Here is a 24,283-nt window from a genome sequence, read left to right as displayed (position 1 = left end):
CTCTCACCCTTAAGTAGATCCCACGAAACCCTAATCCCTTGTTTGTATGTTTTGAGCTTAGAAGGCCATTTTGGAGTGCATCTTGGTGTTTTGAAGGAAGGTGGCCATGGTTGAAGCATCATCAAAGGAGCAAAGGCTTATAGATCCAGAACCTTATCAACATTTGGCATTCATATATGGTATAAAGCTTTGAACTTGGTGTTTATTTGCTTAGATCTCTTGTGTTGGGTTTTATGGACCTTTTTGGTCCCAAGGATGAAGCTTTATTGTCCAAATCCGTTTCCTAGGCTTAGAGTTGCCACTCTCAGTGCTATTTGAGTTCTAGAATCATCAAGTTGCCATTTTGGCGGTTGGAATCCACCCATGCATGAGTTAAGGTCACTTTCATGGAAATAGAATGCAATTTTTGGAGTTTGGGCTTATTTAGGACATGCCGAGTGACCAAGTCAGTGACTTTATTGGTCAAGACGTCTAGTAGAGCTCAGATCTGTGGTTTGGACCAGTTGTTGGAAGCGTTAAGTGCTTAATGACCAAAAGAGACTTAACAGAAGAGTACGTTGGGCGTACAAGTCGGTACGCGTAGCGTACAGGTCATGAACCCAATACGTGCTGCGTACAGCTGAGTACGCTCTACGTACCCAGTCAAAATGAGCTTCTCACATGCGGGCCTTGGTTTGGGCCGGTTCTTGGACTCCTTAGCTTTGGGCCTTATTGGGTCATCAGAAATCAGATTTTGGGCTAAAAGTATGTTTGGACTTAAGGGAAGGCCCATTTGAGGAGTTTGGCCCAATTTAGAAAATTAGGCCATTGGTGGGCCACTAATGGGCTTTGGAAGGCTATCTAGTGCTTGGGCCTTTGTGTATGCATTTGGGCCTAGGTCATGGACTAGTTTAGGTCAGGAGTACAATGGTCATTTTATATCAAATTTAGATTAATGGATTTTGACTAAGTGCTATTTTGGTAATGATAGTTCGGGGAGTCGACAGAACAGCCGTTAGAGATTTCTTATCGTGAGATTCAGCATTCAGGTGAGCTTTCCTCCTGTTTGAACGGGTCGAAGGCACCAATGTCCGCCCGTATTTGTGATTGTATGTATTCCGGACTAAAGCCCGATGTCGGGCAAAGCCCGATGTATGTTTATATGTTTTTCGGATTACGATCTGATGTCGGGCGGTGCACGACGAATGTTTGTATGCTTGATGTCTTCGTGATTCTTGCATGTGTCTGTATTTGTATGTTTCCGGATTACGGTCCGATGTCGGGCAATGCCCGAGGAATGTTTGTATGTTTTTCGGATTATGGTCCGATGTTGGGCGGTGCTCGAGGAATGTTTATATGTTTATGTTATGTGATTATTCTTTGTGTATTTGTTGATATGTTTATATGTATACCGAACTTTGCTCGATGCCGGACGGGGCCCGATGCCAGACACTGTCCGATGTCGGGCGGGGCCCGATGAAGCGCGGGGCCCACGATATGTTTATATGTGATTATGTGATTATGTGTACGCTATGTGGTAGTTTGGGGAAACTCACTAAGCTTCGTGTTTACAGTTTTCAGTTTTGGTTTCAGGTACTTCTGGTAGCAAAGGGAAAAGCTCAGGATGATTGCATTGCACACACCATGATGTTTTAGTCTGGGATGTTTACTCTGATGTTTTGATATGGATATTCTGTTTTATAAACATGATTGTGATGTTTTGGATACTTGACTTATGTTTTGATGAAAGGTTTTGATAACTATAGTTTTATTTGATAATTAAAAATGAAATTTTTGGGACCATATTTTATGTATGTTACACATCTGCAAACAGCTGCAATAAATTGAAATTTAAATAAACTGATTGTACAAAGTGAAAATAGTTCTCAACACCGAATTTTTAATAATTCTAGGCTGAAAACATTGAAAGAATACTAAAAGAACATGTAAAAAACAAAAATATAAAATTTCTAAAAAAATCTAAAAAAATGTAAAAGAAGCGATTAGTTTTTTTGGGATATATACACTAAAGTCCTAATATTTTCATCGATTTGACGAGAAAGTCATAAAATTTATTTTTTTTGACAGTAAAGTCCTAACTACTGGCAGTTTTTAACACTTTTACCCTTTTTTTCCGGTTAGCCGGTAATTAGGACTTTTTTGTCAAAAAAATAAAGTTTAGGACTTTCTTGTGAAAACATGAATTAAGACTTTACTGTAGAAAAAATAAATTTTAGGACTTTCTTGTCAAATCGTTAAAAATGTTGGGACTTTAGTGTATTTTCGTAACCCAAGAACTTTTAATTGTGACTTTTGTTGCAACACCACTATTTTTCTTACCATCGTCATCTTTAACTTGATACAAACACGATCAGGAGAAACATATGCAAAAGAGAGAGCGAGAAAGGATGAAAAGACTTGTAACAAATTTTTCTTGCTTCGCCGCCAAATCTTGAACTAAAAAGTGGGGACAGATTATACAAACACAAGCAACACATGTCTAGTCCAAAGGGTGTGAATGTGGAGATGGGATATGAAGGGCAATTTGTTTTTTTTTTTTCGGTTTCTTAGTCTCCATTTTTGGGACTGCAAAAATCCAACACAACCCTGGTTCTTTCTTCTTTCTTGATTATCTCCATTTTTTTCAATGTCAGTTTGTTGAGATTAAAAAAACTATTTAACAAAAAGCAAACATTAAGGATTTCAATAGGATCTAGCTGACTAAAAAATGTTTCAATAACTCTTATGCTTAAAGAGTATCATACCATTAAATTTCTAACATAAAAAGGGATATATACACTAAAGTCCCAATATTTTCATCAATTTGACAAGAAAGTCATAAACTTTATTTTTTTTACAGTAAAGTCCTAATTCACGATTTGACAAGAAAGTCTTAAACTTTATATTTTTGACAAAAAAGCCCTAATTACCGGCTAACCAGAAAAAAGGGTAAAAGTGTCAAAAACTGCCGGTAATTAGAACTTTACTGTCAAAAAAATAAAGTTTAGGACTTTCTTGTCAAATAGATGAAAATATTGAGACTTTAGTGTACATGTCTCTTTTTTTCCTAGAAAAAACTAATTTTAAAGAACATAAAAGAAGAAATTTATATAAAAAAATTAAGAAATTATTGCAAACAATATCTAGAAAATTCGTAAAAGAATCAGACATAAAAAAGATGCAACCAAAACTGAAAATATTATTAAAAGAAATGGTAAAAAAAATTTCAAAAAATCAAAGTTCATTTTTTTTAAAAAAAATCAAGTTATAAAAAATTATGAAAACTATAAAAAAAAATTGTATCAAATCCGTAAATCAAATTTTTTAAAAAAAATCAAAGTTAAAAAAAAATCCAAGTTTAAAAAGAAAATCAAAGTTCAAAAAAAAAATCAAGTTATACCAAATTTCTAAAAAAATCACTTGGAAAAATGAAAGCTAAAGAGGTTTGAAGAGGCAGGTCAAATGTTGTGCCGCACAGAACAACCGTAGAGGTTTTGTAGTCTGAAGCCTTCCAAAAAAAAACTGCTGCCAGAGGGCAAGTGGTGCGCGTATGCTACGCCGCGCAATAAAAGTGGTCTGAAGTGTTTTAAAAATAAACAAAAAACAAACAACCTCTAAGCGAATGTTTAAACACCTTCATCATATCATCTAATTTCATGAAAACATTTCACGCGACCATTGGAAAAATATGGGAATGAGATGTGGCACCAGAACTAGAAGCAGCAAAATAGTCACCAAAGTGGCAGTCGGTGACATGACAAAACTCTTTCTTTCCGGAAGACAGTTCATAACCCCCATTCTCAAAAACCATTTCGTGTATTCGGGGGTCCGTGCTAACTTCGTGGCAAAACACGTAATGTAGAAGCAAATGATCCCCATCCACCTTAGGAATATCTAGCCACCTCCCAAAACAAGAATTTCGAAACATAGTCTCGCATGCCGGTCTGTCTTTCAATGTCGCAAGAATATCCCCACCGATTTTGGGTTTACAAGACAGTATAATGGATACATCAAAAACTATGTCGTGTTCCTAACCAGTTCCTCGTGTCCCGGACCAGTTCCTCGTGTTCCTAACCAGTTCCGGAATGTAATTTTATGTTCCGAAACATTGGATTTGGATGTATAATGACCATATTTTAAAAGCTAAACTACTTTTGGGTGAGTCCTAATGCACCGACATCATTTATTGGTACTCCGGAACGCGGTCAGTTCATTCCGGAGGTGTTATTCACATTCAAGAATGCAATGTTTTGTCCCGAAACACTACTTTTTGATGAATAATCACATTATATAAACGACTAAAGTAGGTTTGAGTTTGTCCTAATGCACTTGCATCTTCTACTGCAACTCCGGAACGTTGTCATTTCATTCCGGAAGATGTAAATATAAACAAAATCTTAAGTCGAACTAAATGACTTACCTGTAAAACAACCGAGTCGTAGTGATCGTCTTCCATATTTTTAGTCGGAGTTCCGAATTAGTGTGTCAGAATCGGAAAGTCGGAGTGGCATGTCGGAAATTGGAATCAAAATCAAGGAGTCGAAGTGGCATGTCGGAGTGTATCGGAAAGTTGAGATCTGGATTTTTTTGGAATATATTCCGGAATTCGAAATTCAAAAATTTGGTCTGAAATACGTACAAATACCCCACAATGGCTATTCCGAAGGATACCTGATGAGCCAGCCCACCAAAAAACGAGTCCGAGTTCATTTAGGAAGTGCCCACTCTCCAAAAAATGGTTATTTTGCAAGAATTATTTAAATGAGTTATTATTTTTAAAAATACACCAAAGAAGTTAGTTTACTCAATTTCCCATTATATATATATATTAAATCCAAAGGAGCTTAGGAATAGTACCTTTTAGGCTTTAAGTTTTTGCTACAAAAGTTTACTGAATTTGACACTTTTAGTCCCTAAAGTCAAAATTTTTACATTTTTGCCTTTTAATTAAGTTTTTCTGCCTTAAGGTTTTTTCCACAAATCTTTAATGACTTTGACACCTTTAGTCCTTGCAGTCAAAGGTTTTACATTTTGGTGTTTTTGCCACAAATCTTTAATGAATTTGACACTTTTCGTCCTTGTAGTAAAAACTTTTACATTTTGACATAAAAAACACAGAAAACTTCCTTTAAAATTTTGCCACCATATTTTCCCAACTTTGACAATTTTAACATAATTGCCACAATATTTTTGGATTTTCTCCACCAATGTCCCTTCTTTTCGTTGTACACTTTTGACATCTAATTTTAGGGGTTGTCGACTTTCTCCCCTATTTATGGTGATTTACAATTTCAGCACATATTTTTTAAAGTTGGCCAATTTTTTCCATATTACCCCAAAAGCGGTGTAGCCACGGGTTCTTTACTAGTTTATTATTAACAAAGCATGTTTTTGGAGATTACTCATTTTTTTTTCCAAGGTAACTTCCTCCATATTTTAACAGAGCGCGCTTTCAGCTTCCATTGTCGTCTCGATCCTTCTAGATCTTCTTCGCTGCCGTGTCATTAGACACTAGCTCGCAGATTCACTAAACTACTAAAGCGAACATTCAAATTACTTTTTCGTTTGATCCCATCAAATAAAACCTCCAGAATCTTGACGCAACACAGAGAGATCAAGAAACGATGTTCGGAGTCGTGTTCCCAAATCGTAGTTTCCCGATGGACATCTCTACTTTTACCCAAATCGACACCTTTCACTGGCTCCTAGACATGAACACATTCGTTGGTAATGTCCAAAGTTCACACACACAAAACACAGTAATCGTTTTTATCAGTAACTAACCCTCAAATTCCATCACTTGCAGGTGAGGCGTATGATTCAATCCGCGAAGTCTGCATCTTTCTTCTCAATAATTTCACTCTTCCACCCGACAAAGCCCTAGCTGTGTACATCCAATCACCTGGGTCCCCTTTCCAATTCGTCGGCGCAGTAACCCTAGCCCGCCCTTCCGCCGTCCTCTCCCTCCCCTGGCCTGATCCAGGCGGAGAAGGACTTCACAAACAGCTCACCGCCCCCGACGCCGCCCCTCTCTCAGCCAAAATCGGCGTTTCCGTTGAAGACCTGGCCTCTCTCCCATCACTTGATGTGGCAGCGGAGAAAAGGATTGAGCGGCTGGCTATGAAGGTTGGGGAAAATTTGTTTAATTTTATGCAATCGTTTTGTGGAGTTGATGGGAGCAAATTGGTGGTGCCAATGGATATATTGGATCGGTGGTTTAAAAAGTTTCAAGAACGGGCGAAACGAGATCCTGAGTACTTGAAGGGATTTGCTTTGTAGTGTGAATTAAGGTACACTGCCTTTATTTTTTTTTGTCAAACAAGTTTTTGTATTTTGCATTCAAAGTGTTCGATCAAATGTCTGTGACATAAGAGCTTGAGTTTTAGTGGCAGTCTAATTTAATTTGTGAGCAATCTTCTTCTTCAAACATAATATTTCAATGTATTACTTGAACATGTGATGATTCTCAAGAACAAAATGGGCATAAAAATCATCTTTTTAAGTTGCAAATTGGATTGTATAACCTTTTGAGACACAATGTGTGATTGTTTTAAGGTTTTACATTGAGTGATTGTATTTGATGGGTTTTGATCAAGGTTCTAAATAACGTAAGGCGTGACTTGGCGGCAATCTCAAGCCTCATGCTTTTCCGAGCCTTGGCGAGCCACGTCGTTTGTAAGGCGTGACTTAAGGCGGCAATTTTGTATATAATTCATATTTTTATATGTATTTTCTACTATTATTCATTTTTATACACATATACAAGTCAAGGCGGCGTTTTGGTAAAGCTTGGCGGCACATACAAGCCTTGGAGGCATGGCGCGTCATGACGGAGCCATGACGAGCTTTTTAGAACCTTGGTTTTGATTGAACATGCATTCTGTGTGTATAGTTGAGGCGAAGTTGTTTATAACCTTTTAATTGAACTTCGAGCTTCATGAAACTTGGTCTTTGGATTAATATGATAAAGAAAAGACTGGTTTTAGGGGGTGTTTGGCTTGTCTTTTGAGAGCCAAAAGTTCTTTTTGGAAAAGATAAGATGCAAAAGATGTTTGGTAAAAGCATTTTAAAAGCAATTTTTGGATTTTTGATATAAGGAAAACTGACTTTTTGGAAAAGTCATGAAATCCTGACTTTTTATAACTTTTGCCAAAAGGACTTTTGCGTCCCAAAAGATAAGCCCTTAGAAAATATGCTTATAATACCACTTATTACGAAAAACATAAATATATGTATGTTTTTTCAACACCTCAATAACAAATAACAATTAGTGGTGCTTTTTTTTTAATGCTTTATAAAGAGCAAATAAATTCGTTTTAATTATCATCGTACAATGAGTGAGATGACAAACGGACAACAAGCTGTGCCGCTAAGCCTTTTTGAATGGTAAAGTTAATTCTTTGAAAAGAGAAAAATAATAAGCCAGTAAGCCTCCAAGTATCGATTTAATGATAGTGATTTTTCCGTCAAATGATAAAAGGGTGTTTGGGAATTTTGAACTTCAAAATGACTTTTAAGCGATAGAAAAATAATTTTTAAAAAAAGTGTTAGTATTAGTTTTTGTAGCGGAAAAGTCAATAAGTCAATAATTGTTTTAAAAATTGTTTTGTCTTTTTATATACTACATTTTAAGAGAGATAACCCAAAAAGTCGGAAGAAGTTTTGAAAAGTTAGAAATCATAATTTATTGAAATTTCTTTTTTAAGGATTTAATGAAAAATAATTTTAAAAGATATTTTCATATTGGCAAATACTTTAATACTTTTTATGACTTAATTTTTCAAAAAGTCAATAATTTATCAAAAAGTCAATAAATCAACAAATTGTTTTTAGACGAAATCCCAAATAGATTTATTTGTGCCTTCCAAGTTCCAACTTGAAAGGCCTGTTTGGAATTTGTCTACAACTGGTTTTTGGTCCTTCGATAAGTTCATATTTGCCCACAACGCCCTAAGTATGAGAAAAGAAAGATAGTCGGTTGAGGTTGTAAAATGATTTTTATAGAAGATAACTTTATTGAATCCATCCCAATGCCAAATACTCTATTTGTGGAGAAAATTAACTTTTGTCCCTCAATACCGAAGTTAAAACATCCAAATATTCTTGCTAGGTTGTGAATATTTGAGGAAGACCAATCGCCCAAAAGATGACATCGTTGGGATAAAATAAGTGAGATCAAACTGACCAATTATTTGGTGTTACACTCACATCATATGCTTCTATGCAAGTGCTCAAGAAAGAAAATCATAGAGCCTCTTCTTCAGATGTAAATCAGTAGAATTTAAAGAGCATGTTGCAGGACTTTCAATTAACTTAAGAGTGTAATTCAGTTTCAAGCAAATTCTACTAATTTTCAATTGGATCAATATACATGTTCAAAATTTGATTGTAAATTTGATGGGTTATGAATGCATTTCAGTTTGGTTTAATACCAAACAAATTGGCTTCAAAAACTAATGACTTCAACAAAATCAAGAAAGACATTCATGTTGAAGTTTTGGGAATCATAAGTCAACATCTATATTCAATCATTAGTAAAACTTTAGTAACACCAAGAATAGTCATGATCTAAAAAGCTCAAAACTTTAAGCACACCCAAAATCTCTTCAATTCTCGAATGACAAATTCTTCCAACAGTAAACTTCTCAACACACCCTTTAACTTCAATCAAACTATGTCCAACCTCCTTCTTCAACAAACTATCTTTCAACTGTTTTCTTGCATCTGCAACACCTTCCCACATGCTCTCTGAAGCATATAAATTAGACAACAACACAAAAGGCGAACTAGAAATTTCTTGAATCTTCAACAAACGTTCACCTGTCCTTTTCCCAATAACAAGATCACCATGTACACGACAAGCAGACAATAAACACCCAAGAACAACAGGATCATCTTCAAAACAAAATCTTTCCATATACTCTTCTGCCTCTTTTACCCTTCTTGATCTCCCAAGTAAGTCAACAATACAAGAAACATGCTCCACATTGGGAGTAATCCCATAAGTTTTCATCATCTCATTGAAGTAAAACTTACCCTCATTGACTAATCCTGTGTGATTCAAAGCTGCTAAAAGTGCAACAAATGTGACAGAATCAGGTTCTATGTGTAAACCCTTCATTTGTTTAAACAATCCCATTGCTTCTTTCCCTAATCCATGGTTTGCAAATCCTGCCATGAGGGTATTCCAGGAAACAAGATTATGGAACCTCATTTGGTTAAAATAAGTCACTGCGTATCTTATAGAACCACATTTTGCATACATGTTTATAAGTGCATTAGCAATTCCTATATCTATATCATGGTTGATAAATCTTGTTCTGATTAAATTTCCATGAATTTGTCTCCCTAAAAGAGATGATGTAAGCCCAGAGCATGAAGAAAGGGCACTCGTGTACGTGAACTCATCTGGGATTGAACTATATGTTTCTATCATGTTCTTAAAGACGATTATACCCTTGGCATGATCAAGGGCATGATTACATGCTGTGATGAATGTGTTCCATGAAATCATATCTTTTTCCTTAATTGACCAAAAGATCTTCTCGGCTTCTTCGATTAGAGTAAACTTTGAGTACATTTTAATAAGCACATTGCCAACAAAAGGAATGGAATCAAGATTCAGCTTGATTGCCTCACAATGTAATTCCATTCCGATCCTTAAGTTATCTGTGGTGCTACAGTTTCCTAAAAGAGGTACCAAAGTGAAATGATTTGGAATAAGACCTTGTTGGATCATAAGTTTGAACATCTCAAATGCTTTCTCAACTTGTTCGTTTTCTACTAACCCCGTAATTATAGCATTATATGCAACAGTATTTGGTTGTTCAGAACTTTTTGTAAAAACTGATAATGCATCATTACACTGCTTGCATTTCATGTACATTGACAGAAGTGAATTAGATACAAAAGAAATGTTTGAGTAGCCGAGAATCACTGACTTTGTATGAATTTGTTTACCTATATTAACAGCTGAGAGGCTAGCACATGCACTAATAGCACTAGCGAACACAAACTCATTTGGGAGATCAACTTTCATACGAGCGAAGAGTTTGATTGCCTGTAAAGGTTTTCCGGCCTGATCGTAACCAGAAATCATAGCAGACCAACTCACAAGGTTTCTTTCAGGCATATCATCGAACACTTGGCGAGCGAATTCCATCTTCCCGCATTTTGCATACATATTGAGGATATGATTCGAGATGATAACATTAGATTCAAGACCCATCTTGACGGCAACAGCATGAAGGGAAAATCCATATCGAAATGCTCTTGTTTTGGAGCATTTATGCAAAATCGAACTCAGAACTTCAGGTCTCATTTATAGGGTAAAAAAACAATAGTAAAAATTGTGAGGTTCATTCCTTTTCTAAGTGCCAAAAGTCTATTGCTTAACTCTTCTGGAAGTTGAAGCTATGCGCAAGAATATTTTGCTGGTTGCATATATCGAATTTCTGGATGCCCGAGAAGAAACGCGTTCATTGGTGTTAACAAATGTTTGTTTTGAATTAATTTTTATTTTGGAGTCATTTTATGATTTTTTTATTTTATTAATTTTATATAGTATTTAAATACAATAATAAATGCATATTAATTTTCTTTAATAAATTTTCTTTTTACTTTCAAAATTACTAAATTAAAGTTTCATTAATTTCATTTATTTATCTATCTAAATTATTTTTTTAAATTTAGAGAAAAAAACACTTTAATTTTTATAATTCAGTATTTTTTTTTTATTTTTCTTATAAATTCAAACTTCTCAGAATTTTAAGCTTTTCAAATAAAATTATTTTTGCCAGAATAATCTAGATCATGTGATCATCTAAAATTATAAAGATGGAACCATAAAGTTTATTTATGGCTATTAAAAGTTTTAAAGTTTTACTTGATGTGATATTATATTTGTTGTAAATATAGTGAGTCATAAAATCTATGTGCATCGATGTAACTATTAATCAAGGTATAATGAAATTTGGTAGAATTATAGAAATGAAGGATTTGCCTCTATTTTGTATATTCCCAAGTCCATTGCAAAATGAGATTGATGTAGAGCCTACTATTCTAATAAAACATCATGTTCGAAGAAAAAATATTCAATGAAAATAATAACGAAGATGAAATAAAATCAGTTAAAGAGTGTTTTAGATATAATTATTGTTAGATGTTGTGGACATGAAAGTTGCTTCGTTAAATAACATATTTGACCATTTAAAGAAATTTGAAAGTATTTCTAGATTTTTATATGATTCAAAAGAATCGAAGTCACTGGATGAAAAAAAAAACATAAAAAAATATTGTATCAAAGTGTTGAAATTGACTTTGCCTAATAATAATATTTACGATTGAAATTTGGGAATTTGTTGAAGTTGTTGATTGCTATCATAATGTTTTTATTCGGTATAGGTTCTTATTAAATATACATGTCACAAGAAATGTTGAATGATTTGGTTATTTTACGTATAACTAAAGATATGTTAGACAAGGTTGATTTTGATACCTTTATCCATGTATGCATGTATGTATGATTCTACGTGAGCTATACATAAACAATTGAGTAGTTTGCTTATCTTTTCTCACTGACACGACCCCAATGCATACGTGGGCATGGAAGTACTCGACGGTGTAACATGCAATGCAACCCTGTATTTGCTTCCTTTTTCCCATTCTATCTTTATACCACCTTATGCAATCCTAGTTCATTTTTATGCAAATCCCATTCTTTGACCATCCACAAGGATTATTTGTCCAAACAAGTTAATCCTTTTGCATTATGTTCCTCAACAAAGTTCAACATATCATGCATTCTGATGTTAAATCTCCTAGATCCACAAGTTGTTTTCAAAAGAATTAGTTTTGCCATTCAGAAAGAGATAGCGGCACAACTTGTTGCCCGTTTGCCTTCCGTCGATATGTATTGACATTTTTATCGACGTTAATATGGAAGTAAAAGATTAAACAAAATAATATATTCAATATCTTTGATACAAACTCTAAACACTTTTATGCAACATAAGTATTTTTAAATACTCATAACCTTTTCATTATATGTCCAAAAGATCTCATCCTTTTTGCCATGCCTTCTTTGTTATTGAGACTACATATTACAACCGCTAATTCACTGACACACAATAACTGGATTTACATAGCCATTTATAAGAGGTATTCATTCATTTATCATTTCCAACACTTATATTCCATATCTAACCCACGACCCGATATACGTGTATTCCAAGATTTACATATTGTGTATTAACTTATATGTGGGTCGTGCGTAATATCACAATTAATCTTGCCTTGTTACTTCTCCAGCATTTATTTTGAATCATATACACAAATAATTCATTTTTTCCACATACAACTCATGAAAATTACAAATACATTTGATTTCATAGTTTTGTCCCACTTTGTAATTTCAGTAGCAATATACTTGAAGTCGTATCCAACCTTTGTGAAATCTCATATATTTCTTGCCCCGGTGCCATACTGCCATTCTAATACATACCGATGAACAAGCTAAATTTCATATTTCTCATCATGTGAAGTAAGGTAAAGATCAACACCTCCATAAACCCCCTTTTGTCCCATTTTCCTTCATCTTTAATAATTTGATATTCAACATCTCCCATGAACTTAATCATAACACTTGGTATTTTAGGTTACACAAATCTAATATTTTCGCAAACTGTACATGCTAAAAATACCAAAAATTTACTTACAATCTAGCCATTTTCGTAGTAAGGACCGGTGAGGTGAAACGATGTTTTGTGCTTTTTATTATTTAAATCTTAGGATGTGTTTGGCGCACCACAGCTAGCTGATAAGCTAGTTTATTTTTCAAGTTTTTTTATGTTGTCGTGTTTGGTAAGCCAAAAAGTAGTTTATAAGCTAGCTTTTTTAAAAGCTACTTAGACTAGCTTTTTAAAAGCTTTTTTTAAAATTTCCAAATACATCTCCTTAATTAATTATAGAAACACATACTCTTACATGTCATTTTATGTAATTTTATATATTTCAGCTAGTTTTAACAAACGTTATTTTTTATCAGCTAGCTTTTCAGCTATCAGCTAGCTTTTTATTTAATAGCTAGTTTTTCAGCTATCATCTAACTTTTCAGCTAACAGCTAGCTTTTCAGCTAGTACACCAAACATAACCTTAAACATATACAATACATACAACTTGGAACATACAAAAAAAAAAAAAAATTATTTCCGTCGGCCAGTTGTTTTTTCAGCCATATCATTAAGAGCATATCTAGTTTATTGAATTGAAAGTAAAAAGTAGAAAGAATGATTTTTTTTCGTTTTTCTCCCTTTTCTCATGTTTTTATCCAAAAATATTAAATTAAATTATTAATTTTTCCAGTTGGTCATGAAACGATTGAAATTGTTCCAAATAATATTTCTTTTTTTGAAATTCTTTACTATTGTAGAAAGGTCACGATCCAAACATCGAGATATCTGCACACGTGTCTATTACTTTCTATTTGCCATATCCGTACACCATCCACTAAAACCGCTTATTCGACATCGATAAAATCAAGCCGTTGGATCATTCGACATCCCATTTAGTCAACAAATCGAACGGCCGGTAATACCTTCGCTAACCTTACCCGATTTATATCCAAAGCCACCTGTTGCTCCTCCTCTCGTCGCAAAATTCTAACAAAAATGGCTGTGATGAACGGTGGTGCAACGGAAAAACCCAACGGCAGCGTGTTATCATCGCCTCCGCCGTCGGTGGTTGAGGATGAAAAAGAGAAATCTTTTACCACCAAATCGTTATCAGACAAATCTGAGGTTAGCCACGGTGAATTAGGAGAAGATGTAACTTTGTGCGGCGTTTTCAACCACCTTACCGAATCCATTTTCGATCCGAATCCTGATCAAAATTCAGGCGCTGGTCGTCCTCCTATGGCTAATCGGATCAAGAAATCGTTCATAGAAGCAGCTCCTATGTTTCGCGAAGCTACCCTGAGCACCCGCCGCGAGGTTCTTCAATGGACTCGTCGCGGTAGTCCTCTCCGAGCTCTATTGGTTGTGTCTGTAAGTATTCGATCTTATTTTGGACAACAATTTTGTTGAAATTATTATGTGGTATTTATTAGCTTTTCAGATTCAGCTGATTCTGGTTATATAGCGTTACTTTATTACCTTTTTGTCTACATTCTTAACTTAAATCAATTTTGGCTTCATTTATACCTCGATCTTACTAGCTTTTGAAATAAAATCCAACATCAAGCTTGTTTCTTTAATTTGGTAGATAACTTTTTGAGTTGAAATTTTGATCCAAAGGCTTCGAATTTTGATGATGATATGTCAGTGAATCCAATTAGGTTAAATCGAATAGAATAGCGGTCTCTACATTCTGTTTGAGCTTGCTTTTGGGCATCATTCGTGTAGCTGCATTCAATAGTCAGAGCTTCGGCCTAATTGTTAAACCCTAACCCTAAATTGTTATATCCTGCTTACGATTCCTGTTTTTTGCTCTTGCATTCATGTAGATAGATGATGTTTGGGATGAAATAGATAAAGTATTTATGATCTTGAGTTGTAAAGATGGAAAATTTATGACACTATTTCTTGTTCATGAAAACTGGTGTAGGGTGGGGCAGTGACTCTTCTAGCTTTGACCGGAATACTGGTGTTTATGCTGTTCTTCGTGGCGGCAACTGTGAATGCAATCGTGATCTCTCTTCTCATCTCCATGGCGGCAGTTGGCGGCTTTTTAGCAATTTTCTTTTTTTGTTTGACAGCTTTTTACATTACCACTTTGTTTGTTGCTGCTTTTGTTACCTTCACTGTAACAATCTCATCCATCATTGCTGCTTTAGTGGCTGCAGGTATTTCATTCTTATTTTTATCCTTTTTGCCTAAATGCAAGAAATAGCAACGTATTTTTATTTATTTGTGTATTAAAAAAATCTAGTCTTTTTGAGTAAAAAGATTTAGAAAGTTGTAATGATTTGGTTTTTGTGGTGACAGGTTGGATTGGGTTGATTTGGATGGTGTGGTTGGGCGTGTCAAAAAGCGCCTCTTTTGCGAAACGTTCGCTGAGTGTCGATGCTCAGCACAACACTCGCAATTATAAAGAGTCAGCACCAGTTGTAATCAACTAGTGGCCACTGGCAGTCTGGTACTGATACTGACACTGGCACTGACACTGCAGTTTCATGGGAGTTGATATACCGGTAGTTAAATAAGTCATGGATGTCGCTGTTTGTTACGGATTCTAAAATCTATAGTTATGTAAATATTATATTGCTTTTACATCTACGAGCACTTAAACCCTTTAGAACCACTAAAAAAAATACGTAGTTTTGAGTCAGGATAATGACTTAAAATGGTAACACTCTCTTGATTTTGTGGGCCCTAGTTTCCTAATTTGAATGAGCTAGTGAGTACCTAATTTACGTGTCACATGATACACTATGATACTATACCTGGTTTACTTCTCACATGATATTGTTTTGTGTTTGGATCATGGGATTTTGACAGGATTGGAGTTTAACTGGAATTTTGACACGTAATGAATGCACTATACATAACTACATTCATAAAACTAATATTTGTTATAATGCCCACAAATTATAAATTAAGAGACAGAAAAATATGAAGAATCCAATAATAATTTACTAAATAATATTTCATAACAAATGTTATAAAATAAACACCCGGAAACTTTCTTTAGTCCCCACTTTTCTTTCAGGCACCCAATTGAGACAAAACCAACATTGATAGCTACAGTGTGTCGTCCCATACGACAAACACATATGATGCAGTACATCATTTGAGGAACGAAATTTGCAATATCTAGTTAAAAAAATGCTTTGTAATGAAATCCACAACCATATTATTCAGATTATTCAAATGACGATTTAAATAACACTTTCATGTTCTTTATTCCGAGTTACAAGATATCCAATAACGACATATCACTGTCCAAAAGGCCTTTGATTATAGCAATCAAGATTGTCCCCAGGACTAACACCTAAAATGCTACAATACCTTCTATAAAACCCAATCCTATCTTCCACCTTGTCGTTCGTACCTTGCCCACATTCCAAACCACCATTAATGATATTTGTGATGACACCATAACCCGAAACCCGACCCGCTGACCTATCTGCAGCTGAAGGGGTCCATCTTCCTGTGATCACATCATGGCTCGATGGCTTATCAGCCTGTGGAGTCATCCAGTACCATATCGCTGACTGAAATGATAAGGTTGGGTTTGTGGCTAAGAGATCGGGGTTGTTGATCAAATCCATTCCAACTGAACGTCCAAATAACCCGTAGTTGTAGTTGCTGTCAGAATGTTAATTAGATACAATATCAGAATAATTTTCCATTTGTAAACCTAGTTTAATAAATTTATATAACATAAAACTTATGGAATAATAAACGAGATGGATTAGAGAAGCTCTAAGAAACTAAAAACTTACTGAGAGAGTTGGATAGGTCCTCTACCGAAATATTGTTGAGGACAAGGCCATTCATTGGAGTCACAGTAGCTACTCGTTGGATTTTCTTCTCTTACAAAGCAATACCCCCATGCAAATGGACCATCGGGTGCACTTGGCCAACCACCTCCACCTACACAACCAAATCCATCCTTTACTTTAACACAAATAACTTAAATACATTTTCAGTCTGATCAGTCAATTACATGTCAAATTACAATACAAAACGTGACCGAACAAAGAAAAAATTAAAATACCTGTTGTTTCATGGGAGGTTTGAGCAAAGAAAGCGGCGAGTTCTCTTTTTCGGACTTCATCATTTCCTGTTGTGCCAAATCCATTAAATGCATTTGCAGCATTTATAAAAGCATTGTAAGTATAAAATCCGTTGCCACGACATCTTGGGTCGTTTCGATACTTGAGCATTTGATCAAATACGGATCCAGTAATAATGGAACCGACACCACCAATGGTAGGTGGTGTTACACCCCCGGTACACTGACTCTGACAGTTATTGGCAGGCGAGCAGTGTTCGGGGGTGTTTCCACAGAAACCGTATTGGCTACAACAGTTTCCGTTTGAGCATGGTGCGTTGCCGGCTTGTATCCCACAATCTTGAGCTGAGATGATTGCTAAGGGTGTGGCCAAGAGAAAGATGATCGTTAAAAACCGAAAGTTGGACATAGTTATGTGTGTTGTGATGGAAGGAGAGGATGAGAATTAATGTGTGGAGCTTGGAGTATTTATAGTCATGTGTAGTGTTTTTTTTTTCCTTCTTTCTTTTGTGACCACTGACCAAGTCAAATTGTCATATTTGTTGACCATTAAAATTCAAAGAACTGGTTAATTAAAGAGGTAAAAATCAACAACAGCCAATATGCCATCAGCCATCATCAAATATTTATAAGGTCCATACTTTTATCGTTATTTTCATAATAATTTAAGTAATTATATTCAAAATTTTAATTATATAATAAATATTTTGACCATTTTTGTTTCACCCACAAAATTTATTTTTGGTTTATTAATAATAAAACATAACTCAAATTAACCAATTTTTATATAAATATAATGAAATTGATGTTTTTGAATACCATCTTTTTGTGAACCAACTTCAAATTGTTTATGGGGTTTAATCAATCGATACAACCTGAGGTGATCGAAGGTTTCTCTAAGTATTGTTTAAACTATATTGTATTTTTTTTAGGTTGAATAAAGGAAGCTAAATAATAATAAATAAGCGGTTTACATTTTGGCTGATAATTTTTGGAAATATGTATTGTAAAAGATAAATTATACTTTTTACAAAAATAATACTTTTTTTTATATAACTGTAATATAGTTTCAAAAAAATTTGATGTAAAATTGTGAATTTATAAGATTGTATTTACATAACAAAACTTTTGATGTAAATAATAAACACTAATTCTCAAATATTTGATATCCATCTTTTTGTAGAAACTTGGTGAAATAATGGTCATATGGTATTTTTTTTTTCTTTCATTGACCAAGTATTTGGCATATTTGTCCTTTTGACCATGCAATTGATAACTATTTACTACTTTAAAAGATGTTCTTATTAAAAAAGGCTTCCTTTAAGGTGGTTATTTTATTTTGGTGAATACACGAAAACATTTTGTCTTGTTTTTACAAGCGACGTATGCTCCCTTTTGACCATTTTTATTGAAATCCCATAATTAGAATTTAAGACATCCGAACAACTGCCCTTAGCAGATGAACCAACATATGATGGTTAAAATCACATATATCTAGAGATGCAATGAAATAACGAGTACTATTTTTTGACGTTAAAGAATATCAAGACATGTTCATGCACCTTGTGAAGCATCTAAGTCCAACAATAGACCCGGAAATCTTATTGAAATGGGCTAGGAAGAGGTAGATGACGACAATCGAGCCTTTAATACCGACTGCATCACATAAATGACTTCTGAGCTATAGCGACGACCTGTCGTCGGCATAAGTATGTGACCGTTTTTACAGTTCGAGCAATAGCGACATGACGACTTGTCGTCAGTATACGTCAAAACCATTTTTACAGTTAAGACCTATATCGACGACATGTGGTCGATACAACCACAATATGTTTTTTTACTAATTCTATTATTTACCATTCCTGTTTTTTTAACAAATCCAGACAATTTGCAGCATATATCCATAATATCTAAACATTCAATAACTATTGTCAACACTGATTGTTCAAATTCAGGTCTAATACATACCAAAATGAGATACCACAAACAAACATTGTGCAAAATAACACAAAAGATCAATTATCATAATCTTCTTCCGTCTCCTGGTTTCATTGCACTCGGTGGTTAGTTTGGGGGTATTTCCTCGAAATATATTGAGATTAAATTGAAATTGTGGCATTGGTGGTGGTTGTAGGGGCAAAACCAATTTTTTTTAGGATGTTCCTCATAAATTAACTAGAATATATATATATATATATATATATATATATATATATATATATATATATATATATATATATATATATATATATATATATATATTAGAGAAACAAATTAAAGGCTAGCCAAATGAAGAAAATTACGACAGAGAAAAAAAATAGCATATATATATATATATATATATATATATATATATATATATATATATATATATATATATATATATATATCATAAGAACCCAAATGATATTTTATTTTTAAAAGCAAAAAAAAAAAAAATTGAAAATTTGAGGGTGGGCATGGGCTTACCCTAGCCCTAAGGTGGCTCCGCTCTTAGGTGGTTGGATGTTAGGAATTACGGCCGCCAATTAGTCATTATACCGTTTTTGCATTTGTTGCAATTATTCTTGCATTTATTGGGTTACACCAAATTGGGAATCACTCATATTTTGGGATTAAGATTGGGAAGATGTGAAAGCATGTTGATTTGGAATTAAACCTATGTTTGATGTTGGTTTCCTTCCACTGTGCGAGTATGTCTGCGTCTCGTCTCGATGGCACGATTGAGGCATTGAAGCTCATTTACATCTCCCCCTCTGCGAGCTCTTCTTGCATCTTCCTATATTCCTCTTGAATACTTTTCCTAAAATAAAGAAAACAATAAACATACATTAATTAAAACAAACAACTAAATTTAAACACTAAAATAACAATAATATACCTTAAACAAAAACTACAATAATAATAACATGTTTAAATAACGTATTAATTTTATTTATTACTTACCCAATCTTCTTATGCTCGAGGTGTACACTTAACCGAGCCTTCCTTGAAGCGTATCTATTTCCAACCCTCAATATGATGCAGCTTATGTCCTTTTTGTTCCAATAATAAGCCAAAAACACTAAATATATTTATATAGGTGTTAATAAAAAATTTATATAATACGAATATATATTATTACCTCTTTATGACATCTTTGAGCATTTGATATACAACCATGAATACTTTTATGTAGAAGTTTCATCCTAGAACCTTTATTTTTTATTCCTACATACGTCTATATCTCGTGGTAAAAAACAACAAATCAATCAACTCATTCCAAGTATTGGTGTCCCAATTTTGCTGTGGATGTCTTCTTACAGTTTCTACGTCCATATATCTTCCGACCTTATCAAAATGGCATTCCGCGTCATGTTTGCGTTCTCTATACGCTCTTTGGTAGTCGATTTGAATACCCGATCGAACGGGTTCCTACAAATTTGTACCCCAAAACCTATTAAGATCAAAATAGGTTTGCAAAAAACATATTTGATTAGTAAAAGAAATATTTAATAAGTGTAAAATTCAATACATATAAAAAGTATTGTATACTAACTTCTAACTCAAGATATATAAATTTTTTGTAGTTGTAGGAACACGATGCCAAGATGGATAATGCAACGGTATCTTTGATGCCACCTGATTTGAGATCAATGTAACTAACATTTGGTTGTTATCTCCCATGAATCGACATGACTCTCCGGTGGTATCAAGCTACACGACTAAAGGCTTCTTACCGTTATCATCATATGCTTCATACAAATTTAAGTTCCTTCCTAGGCCATACACATTCTTCGGGTTTGCTACATTCACACATAGAATTGGAAATTTAGAAATTTAGAACTTTAAAGATATATCCAATACTTAAGAATTTCATGTAACGTACAAGATTTGCAACTCGATCCTATCCTGTGTGTGCTCTCGTGAGGAGGTCTGTCCCTGCCATCTCCTTCTAACTCAGGATATACATAATTTTTGTAGTTGCAGGAACACGATGCCAAGATGGATAATAAAACAATATCTTTGATGCCACCTGATTTGAGATCAATGTAACTAACATTTGGTCGGTATCCCCTATGAATCAACATCTCTCTCCGGTGGTATCAAGTTGCACGACTAAAGGCTTCTTACCGTTATCATCATATGCTTCATAAAAATTTATGTTCCTTCCTAGGCCGCACACATTCTTCGGGTTTGCTACATTCACACATAGAATTGGAAATTTAGAAATTTAGAACCCTAAAATACTTAATAATTTCATGTAACGTACAATATTCGCAACCCGATCCTATCCTATGTGTGCTCTCGTGAGGAGGTCTGTCTCTGCCATCTCCTTCATGTCCCTTCGCGACATGTGATGCCATCTGTTTAACAAATATTATAAGCATTCAAAATATATAATAAACATACTTTAAACAAAACTTATAAGCAACATTTGAAAATTTAACAACTATCATATGCAATCAGGATATATAATAATTGTAACATGTCGTTAATCAGGATATATAATATATAGGTACAATATCGTCATCGTTGTCATAGTTTTCGTTATTTATTTCTTCTTAATTATCTGAATAATACATATCACCACTGTGTTCGTCATCATTAATGAAATCTTCATCGTTTATAGTTGGAGCAACATTCCTCCTAGCAGCCACACTTGACTCACCAACTTCACCTAAAGTCATTTGCATACGCAAGGGGCCTAAGTCAACAAACAAGGTAAAATAAGATGATCGAGTATCGTTCACGACATCTATCTCATTAACAACATCGATAGTTGGATGATCCCAAAGTTTTCGATGATGAACCTCTTCCACAACTCTCTAGTTATTGTTTCGACTAGGATATTAGAGATAAAACACTTGTTTAGCTTGTGTGGCTAAGATGTATTGTTGATCATCATACCAGTTTTAATGAAACACTATTAATGGTAGGTATTGATATCAACCATATTATTTTTAGTAATTAAACGCTCATTACTTAATAACGCATCGAACCATTTACCATAAAAGAGTACAATTGAATAACCATTTAAATACTCCAACTCTATGATTTCCTCAAGTTGACCATATAATGGTGTACCATCTTCTCCTAATGTAACAACACCACTATTTTGAATAGTGCGCTGGAGATCATGACTACACACGACAAATCGAACACCATTCACTATGCATGTAGTGTAAGAATATGCATTCAACAGACCATATGCCAACACATTTAATTCGTCAATACAGTCTGACGGCATACCTTTTTAGAGACGATAAATCTGTAAGGAAATATAAGATTTAATGTTTAAGTAATAATATAAATTAGTTTTACATTATAAATATATAAGGTATCTAAATTTCTTTCGAACCATGAAGGAAATTCCGTTTTAAAATCATTTTCAGGCGGTTTTGATTCGAATTCACTGGATGTGGGACAAAACAATTAGAATAGTTTAAATATATTATAACACTATCAGAAGTGTACTTAATAGATAATAAAACTTACGATTTGTAGCCTTTCATATCATCCTCATTGCAGTTGTTTAGTACAAACCAATTCAATGATTTTTTGGCCTCTGTACAAAGCTTAGCGATTTTCTTACTGGACATTGCTCGACATTGTGACGAGAACACAAAAAATATGTAACAACTTTGCCAGAAAGTTTAGGGAAAACATCTCACTACAATAATGGTATAACTTGGTATTGAGCTCCTCAAACAAAGCATCAAATTGTAGCTCTATACCTCGTCCCTCCTCATCTGTATTTTCTTCATTTGTATTTTGTTCTGCCATGACATCATCAATTACATCAAATATTTGATTAGTTGTTGGATTGTTTATTGGAGTGTTTATTGTTAGAGTCGAATTGTAGCTTAAATCTGAAGCATCATGTTTCTCATTGTGATGATCCCGCGTATTATACGATTCTAGAAATCCACGGTCATGTATGTGGGCATAAACCGTAGGGAACAACTGTCGATACATATCCACACATTTTTTGCACGGGCAACATACTTTTCCTTCAGATTTGACACGCTTCTTAGCAATCTCCATAGAGTTTTTAAGACCTTCCAAGAACTTTGAAGACATTCAGTCCTTCTCACTAATCCAAATCTTATCGATCCTCATTAAGGTTTCATTATTAAAAATTACATTTTATACTTAGTTACTGAAAGTTAGATTGTATTTTGGCTATAAAACATAAGTTAGAGATGAATGTTTACTCTACGAGAAGTAAAAATCGGACGGAATTGATAGAATATTCACAAGTATATAAAGAAATATATACCCTAGAAGTAAAAATCGGACGAAATGGATAGAGTATTCACAAGGGTAGGCTTCTATACCTACTTTTTGAATACCTTATCTCATATGTGAATATGTATTGCATGATTGTTTATTTGAGAAAAAATTGGCAACATTTCCCCTTAGCTCCAAAGTAGATAAAGAAATATACACCTGAGGAGCAAAAAGAAAATGACAACCAAATTTTCATTAAACAAACTATCATGCAATACACATTCACATCATAAATGAGATAAAATATTAAAAAAGCAGCCCCAAAACGTGAACATACCAAAATTAATTTCTAAATCAATTTCAGGCACGTATTTATAGGCTCTTGATGATTATAAAGAAGAAACTTAAACTAAAACCAATGATTCGACATGTTTTCATACTTTTGTTTGTTTTCTGTTATAGCATTGTACTTTTAATTTAGATTTTTTTTCTAACATAAATATAAAAAAGAAATGAAATAGAATGCTTTAATAAACAAACTAATAAAAATGTATTGCTATTAATAACCATTCAGTTAGGTTTTCTTTAATAACATCGTAATTTTTCTTAGTTTGCTTACTAAAGCATTCTATTTTCAATTCTTTTTTGTTATTAATTTTTTTATAATAGCATTGTACTTTAAATAATTAAGTTATTAGATTATACCTAATAACATTGTACTTTAAATATTTTTTTTTTGTTTTTTTTCTATTATAAATATAAAAAAGAAATGAAAATAGAATACTTTAATAAACAATCTAAAAAAAGTATGTTTTTGTTAATAACCTTTGTAGTTAGGATTTCTTTAATAACAACGTACTTTTATTAGTTTGTTTATTAAAACATTCTATTTTCACTTCTTTTTCAAATTTATATCTTTTATAACAATCTTCTTTTGTTTTTTATTCTATTATAGCATTGTACTTTAAATACTTTTTTGTTTTTTTCCATGATAACAATTTATTTTTGTTTTTTTTTTCAATTATAATATCGTACTTTAAACAATCATATTACCTAATTAAACTAAAATCATAATGATTACAATTAAGTCATTAACATTATTAAGCAGCAAATGAGTACCAACTCAGTTGGTAAGATGCATCAAGGTTTTCCCCTTAGGGAGTTTTCTCCTGGGAGGTGGTGTGTTCGAGTCTTGGTCGGACCAAAGTGGTGAAAAAATAGGGGGCGGAAAGGGAGGCGATCCCGCGCTACCCGCTTTGCGGACTTGAGTCTAATGTTCACGTGTACGCCAACATATATTAACTTCGTCGGTTAAAATAACAATATTAAACACTTTCAAACCATATTATCATGAAA

At 33.8% G+C, this 24,283-nt stretch overlaps 4 protein-coding genes across 4 annotated transcripts; 2 read left to right on the top strand and 2 right to left on the bottom strand.

Moving 5' to 3' along the window:
- Positions 1 to 5,438: 5,438 nt before the first annotated feature.
- On the top strand, positions 5,439 to 6,725 carry LOC145128544 (hikeshi-like protein). Its single transcript, XM_079063346.1, has 2 exons — positions 5,439 to 5,706; positions 5,786 to 6,725. The coding sequence occupies exons 1-2, from the start codon at positions 5,604 to 5,606 to the stop codon at positions 6,256 to 6,258; spliced, it is 576 nt and encodes a 191-aa protein (XP_078919472.1). The 5' UTR covers positions 5,439 to 5,603; the 3' UTR covers positions 6,259 to 6,725.
- A 1,715-nt stretch (positions 6,726 to 8,440) lies between these two features.
- LOC145128771 (pentatricopeptide repeat-containing protein At4g33170-like) lies at positions 8,441 to 10,460 on the bottom strand. The gene has a single exon (XM_079063576.1). The coding sequence runs from the start codon at positions 10,298 to 10,300 to the stop codon at positions 8,522 to 8,524; it is 1,779 nt and encodes a 592-aa protein (XP_078919702.1). The 5' UTR covers positions 10,301 to 10,460; the 3' UTR covers positions 8,441 to 8,521.
- Positions 10,461 to 13,583: 3,123 nt separating this feature from the next.
- Positions 13,584 to 15,246, top strand: LOC145134505 (voltage-dependent L-type calcium channel subunit). The gene is made up of 3 exons (XM_079069343.1): positions 13,584 to 14,022; positions 14,582 to 14,819; positions 14,962 to 15,246. The coding sequence occupies exons 1-3, from the start codon at positions 13,648 to 13,650 to the stop codon at positions 15,093 to 15,095; spliced, it is 747 nt and encodes a 248-aa protein (XP_078925469.1). The 5' UTR covers positions 13,584 to 13,647; the 3' UTR covers positions 15,096 to 15,246.
- Positions 15,247 to 15,805: 559 nt separating this feature from the next.
- On the bottom strand, positions 15,806 to 17,148 carry LOC145129963 (endochitinase B-like). The gene is made up of 3 exons (XM_079064804.1): positions 16,697 to 17,148; positions 16,422 to 16,572; positions 15,806 to 16,284 (listed from the first exon to the last, which is right to left on the bottom strand). Exons 1-3 carry the CDS (start codon positions 17,121 to 17,123, stop codon positions 15,912 to 15,914), a joined length of 951 nt encoding a protein of 316 aa, XP_078920930.1. The 5' UTR covers positions 17,124 to 17,148; the 3' UTR covers positions 15,806 to 15,911.
- Positions 17,149 to 24,283: the final 7,135 nt, after the last annotated feature.

The sequence above is a fragment of the Lactuca virosa genome, chromosome 8 (assembly GCF_052849685.1).
Source record: "Lactuca virosa cultivar CGN04683 chromosome 8, Lactuca_virosa_CGN04683_v6, whole genome shotgun sequence".
Lineage (NCBI taxonomy): Eukaryota > Viridiplantae > Streptophyta > Magnoliopsida > Asterales > Asteraceae > Lactuca > Lactuca virosa.
This window is presented reverse-complemented; position numbering and strand designations above follow the sequence as displayed.

Coding starts and splice junctions, on each gene's coding strand:
- LOC145128544 (XM_079063346.1), top strand. CDS start 5,604: ATGTTCGGAGTCGTGTTCCCAAATCGTAGTTTCCCGATGGACATCTCT. Junction 5,707..5,785: donor AGACATGAACACATTCGTTG/GTAATGTCCAAA, acceptor CATCACTTGCAG/GTGAGGCGTATGATTCAATC.
- LOC145128771 (XM_079063576.1), bottom strand. CDS start 10,300: ATGAGACCTGAAGTTCTGAGTTCGATTTTGCATAAATGCTCCAAAACA.
- LOC145134505 (XM_079069343.1), top strand. CDS start 13,648: ATGGCTGTGATGAACGGTGGTGCAACGGAAAAACCCAACGGCAGCGTG. Junction 14,023..14,581: donor GAGCTCTATTGGTTGTGTCT/GTAAGTATTCGA, acceptor AAACTGGTGTAG/GGTGGGGCAGTGACTCTTCT. Junction 14,820..14,961: donor TGCTGCTTTAGTGGCTGCAG/GTATTTCATTCT, acceptor TTGTGGTGACAG/GTTGGATTGGGTTGATTTGG.
- LOC145129963 (XM_079064804.1), bottom strand. CDS start 17,123: ATGTCCAACTTTCGGTTTTTAACGATCATCTTTCTCTTGGCCACACCC. Junction 16,573..16,696: donor AACCTCCCATGAAACAACAG/GTATTTTAATTT, acceptor TTGGTTGTGTAG/GTGGAGGTGGTTGGCCAAGT. Junction 16,285..16,421: donor GGACCTATCCAACTCTCTCA/GTAAGTTTTTAG, acceptor ACATTCTGACAG/CAACTACAACTACGGGTTAT.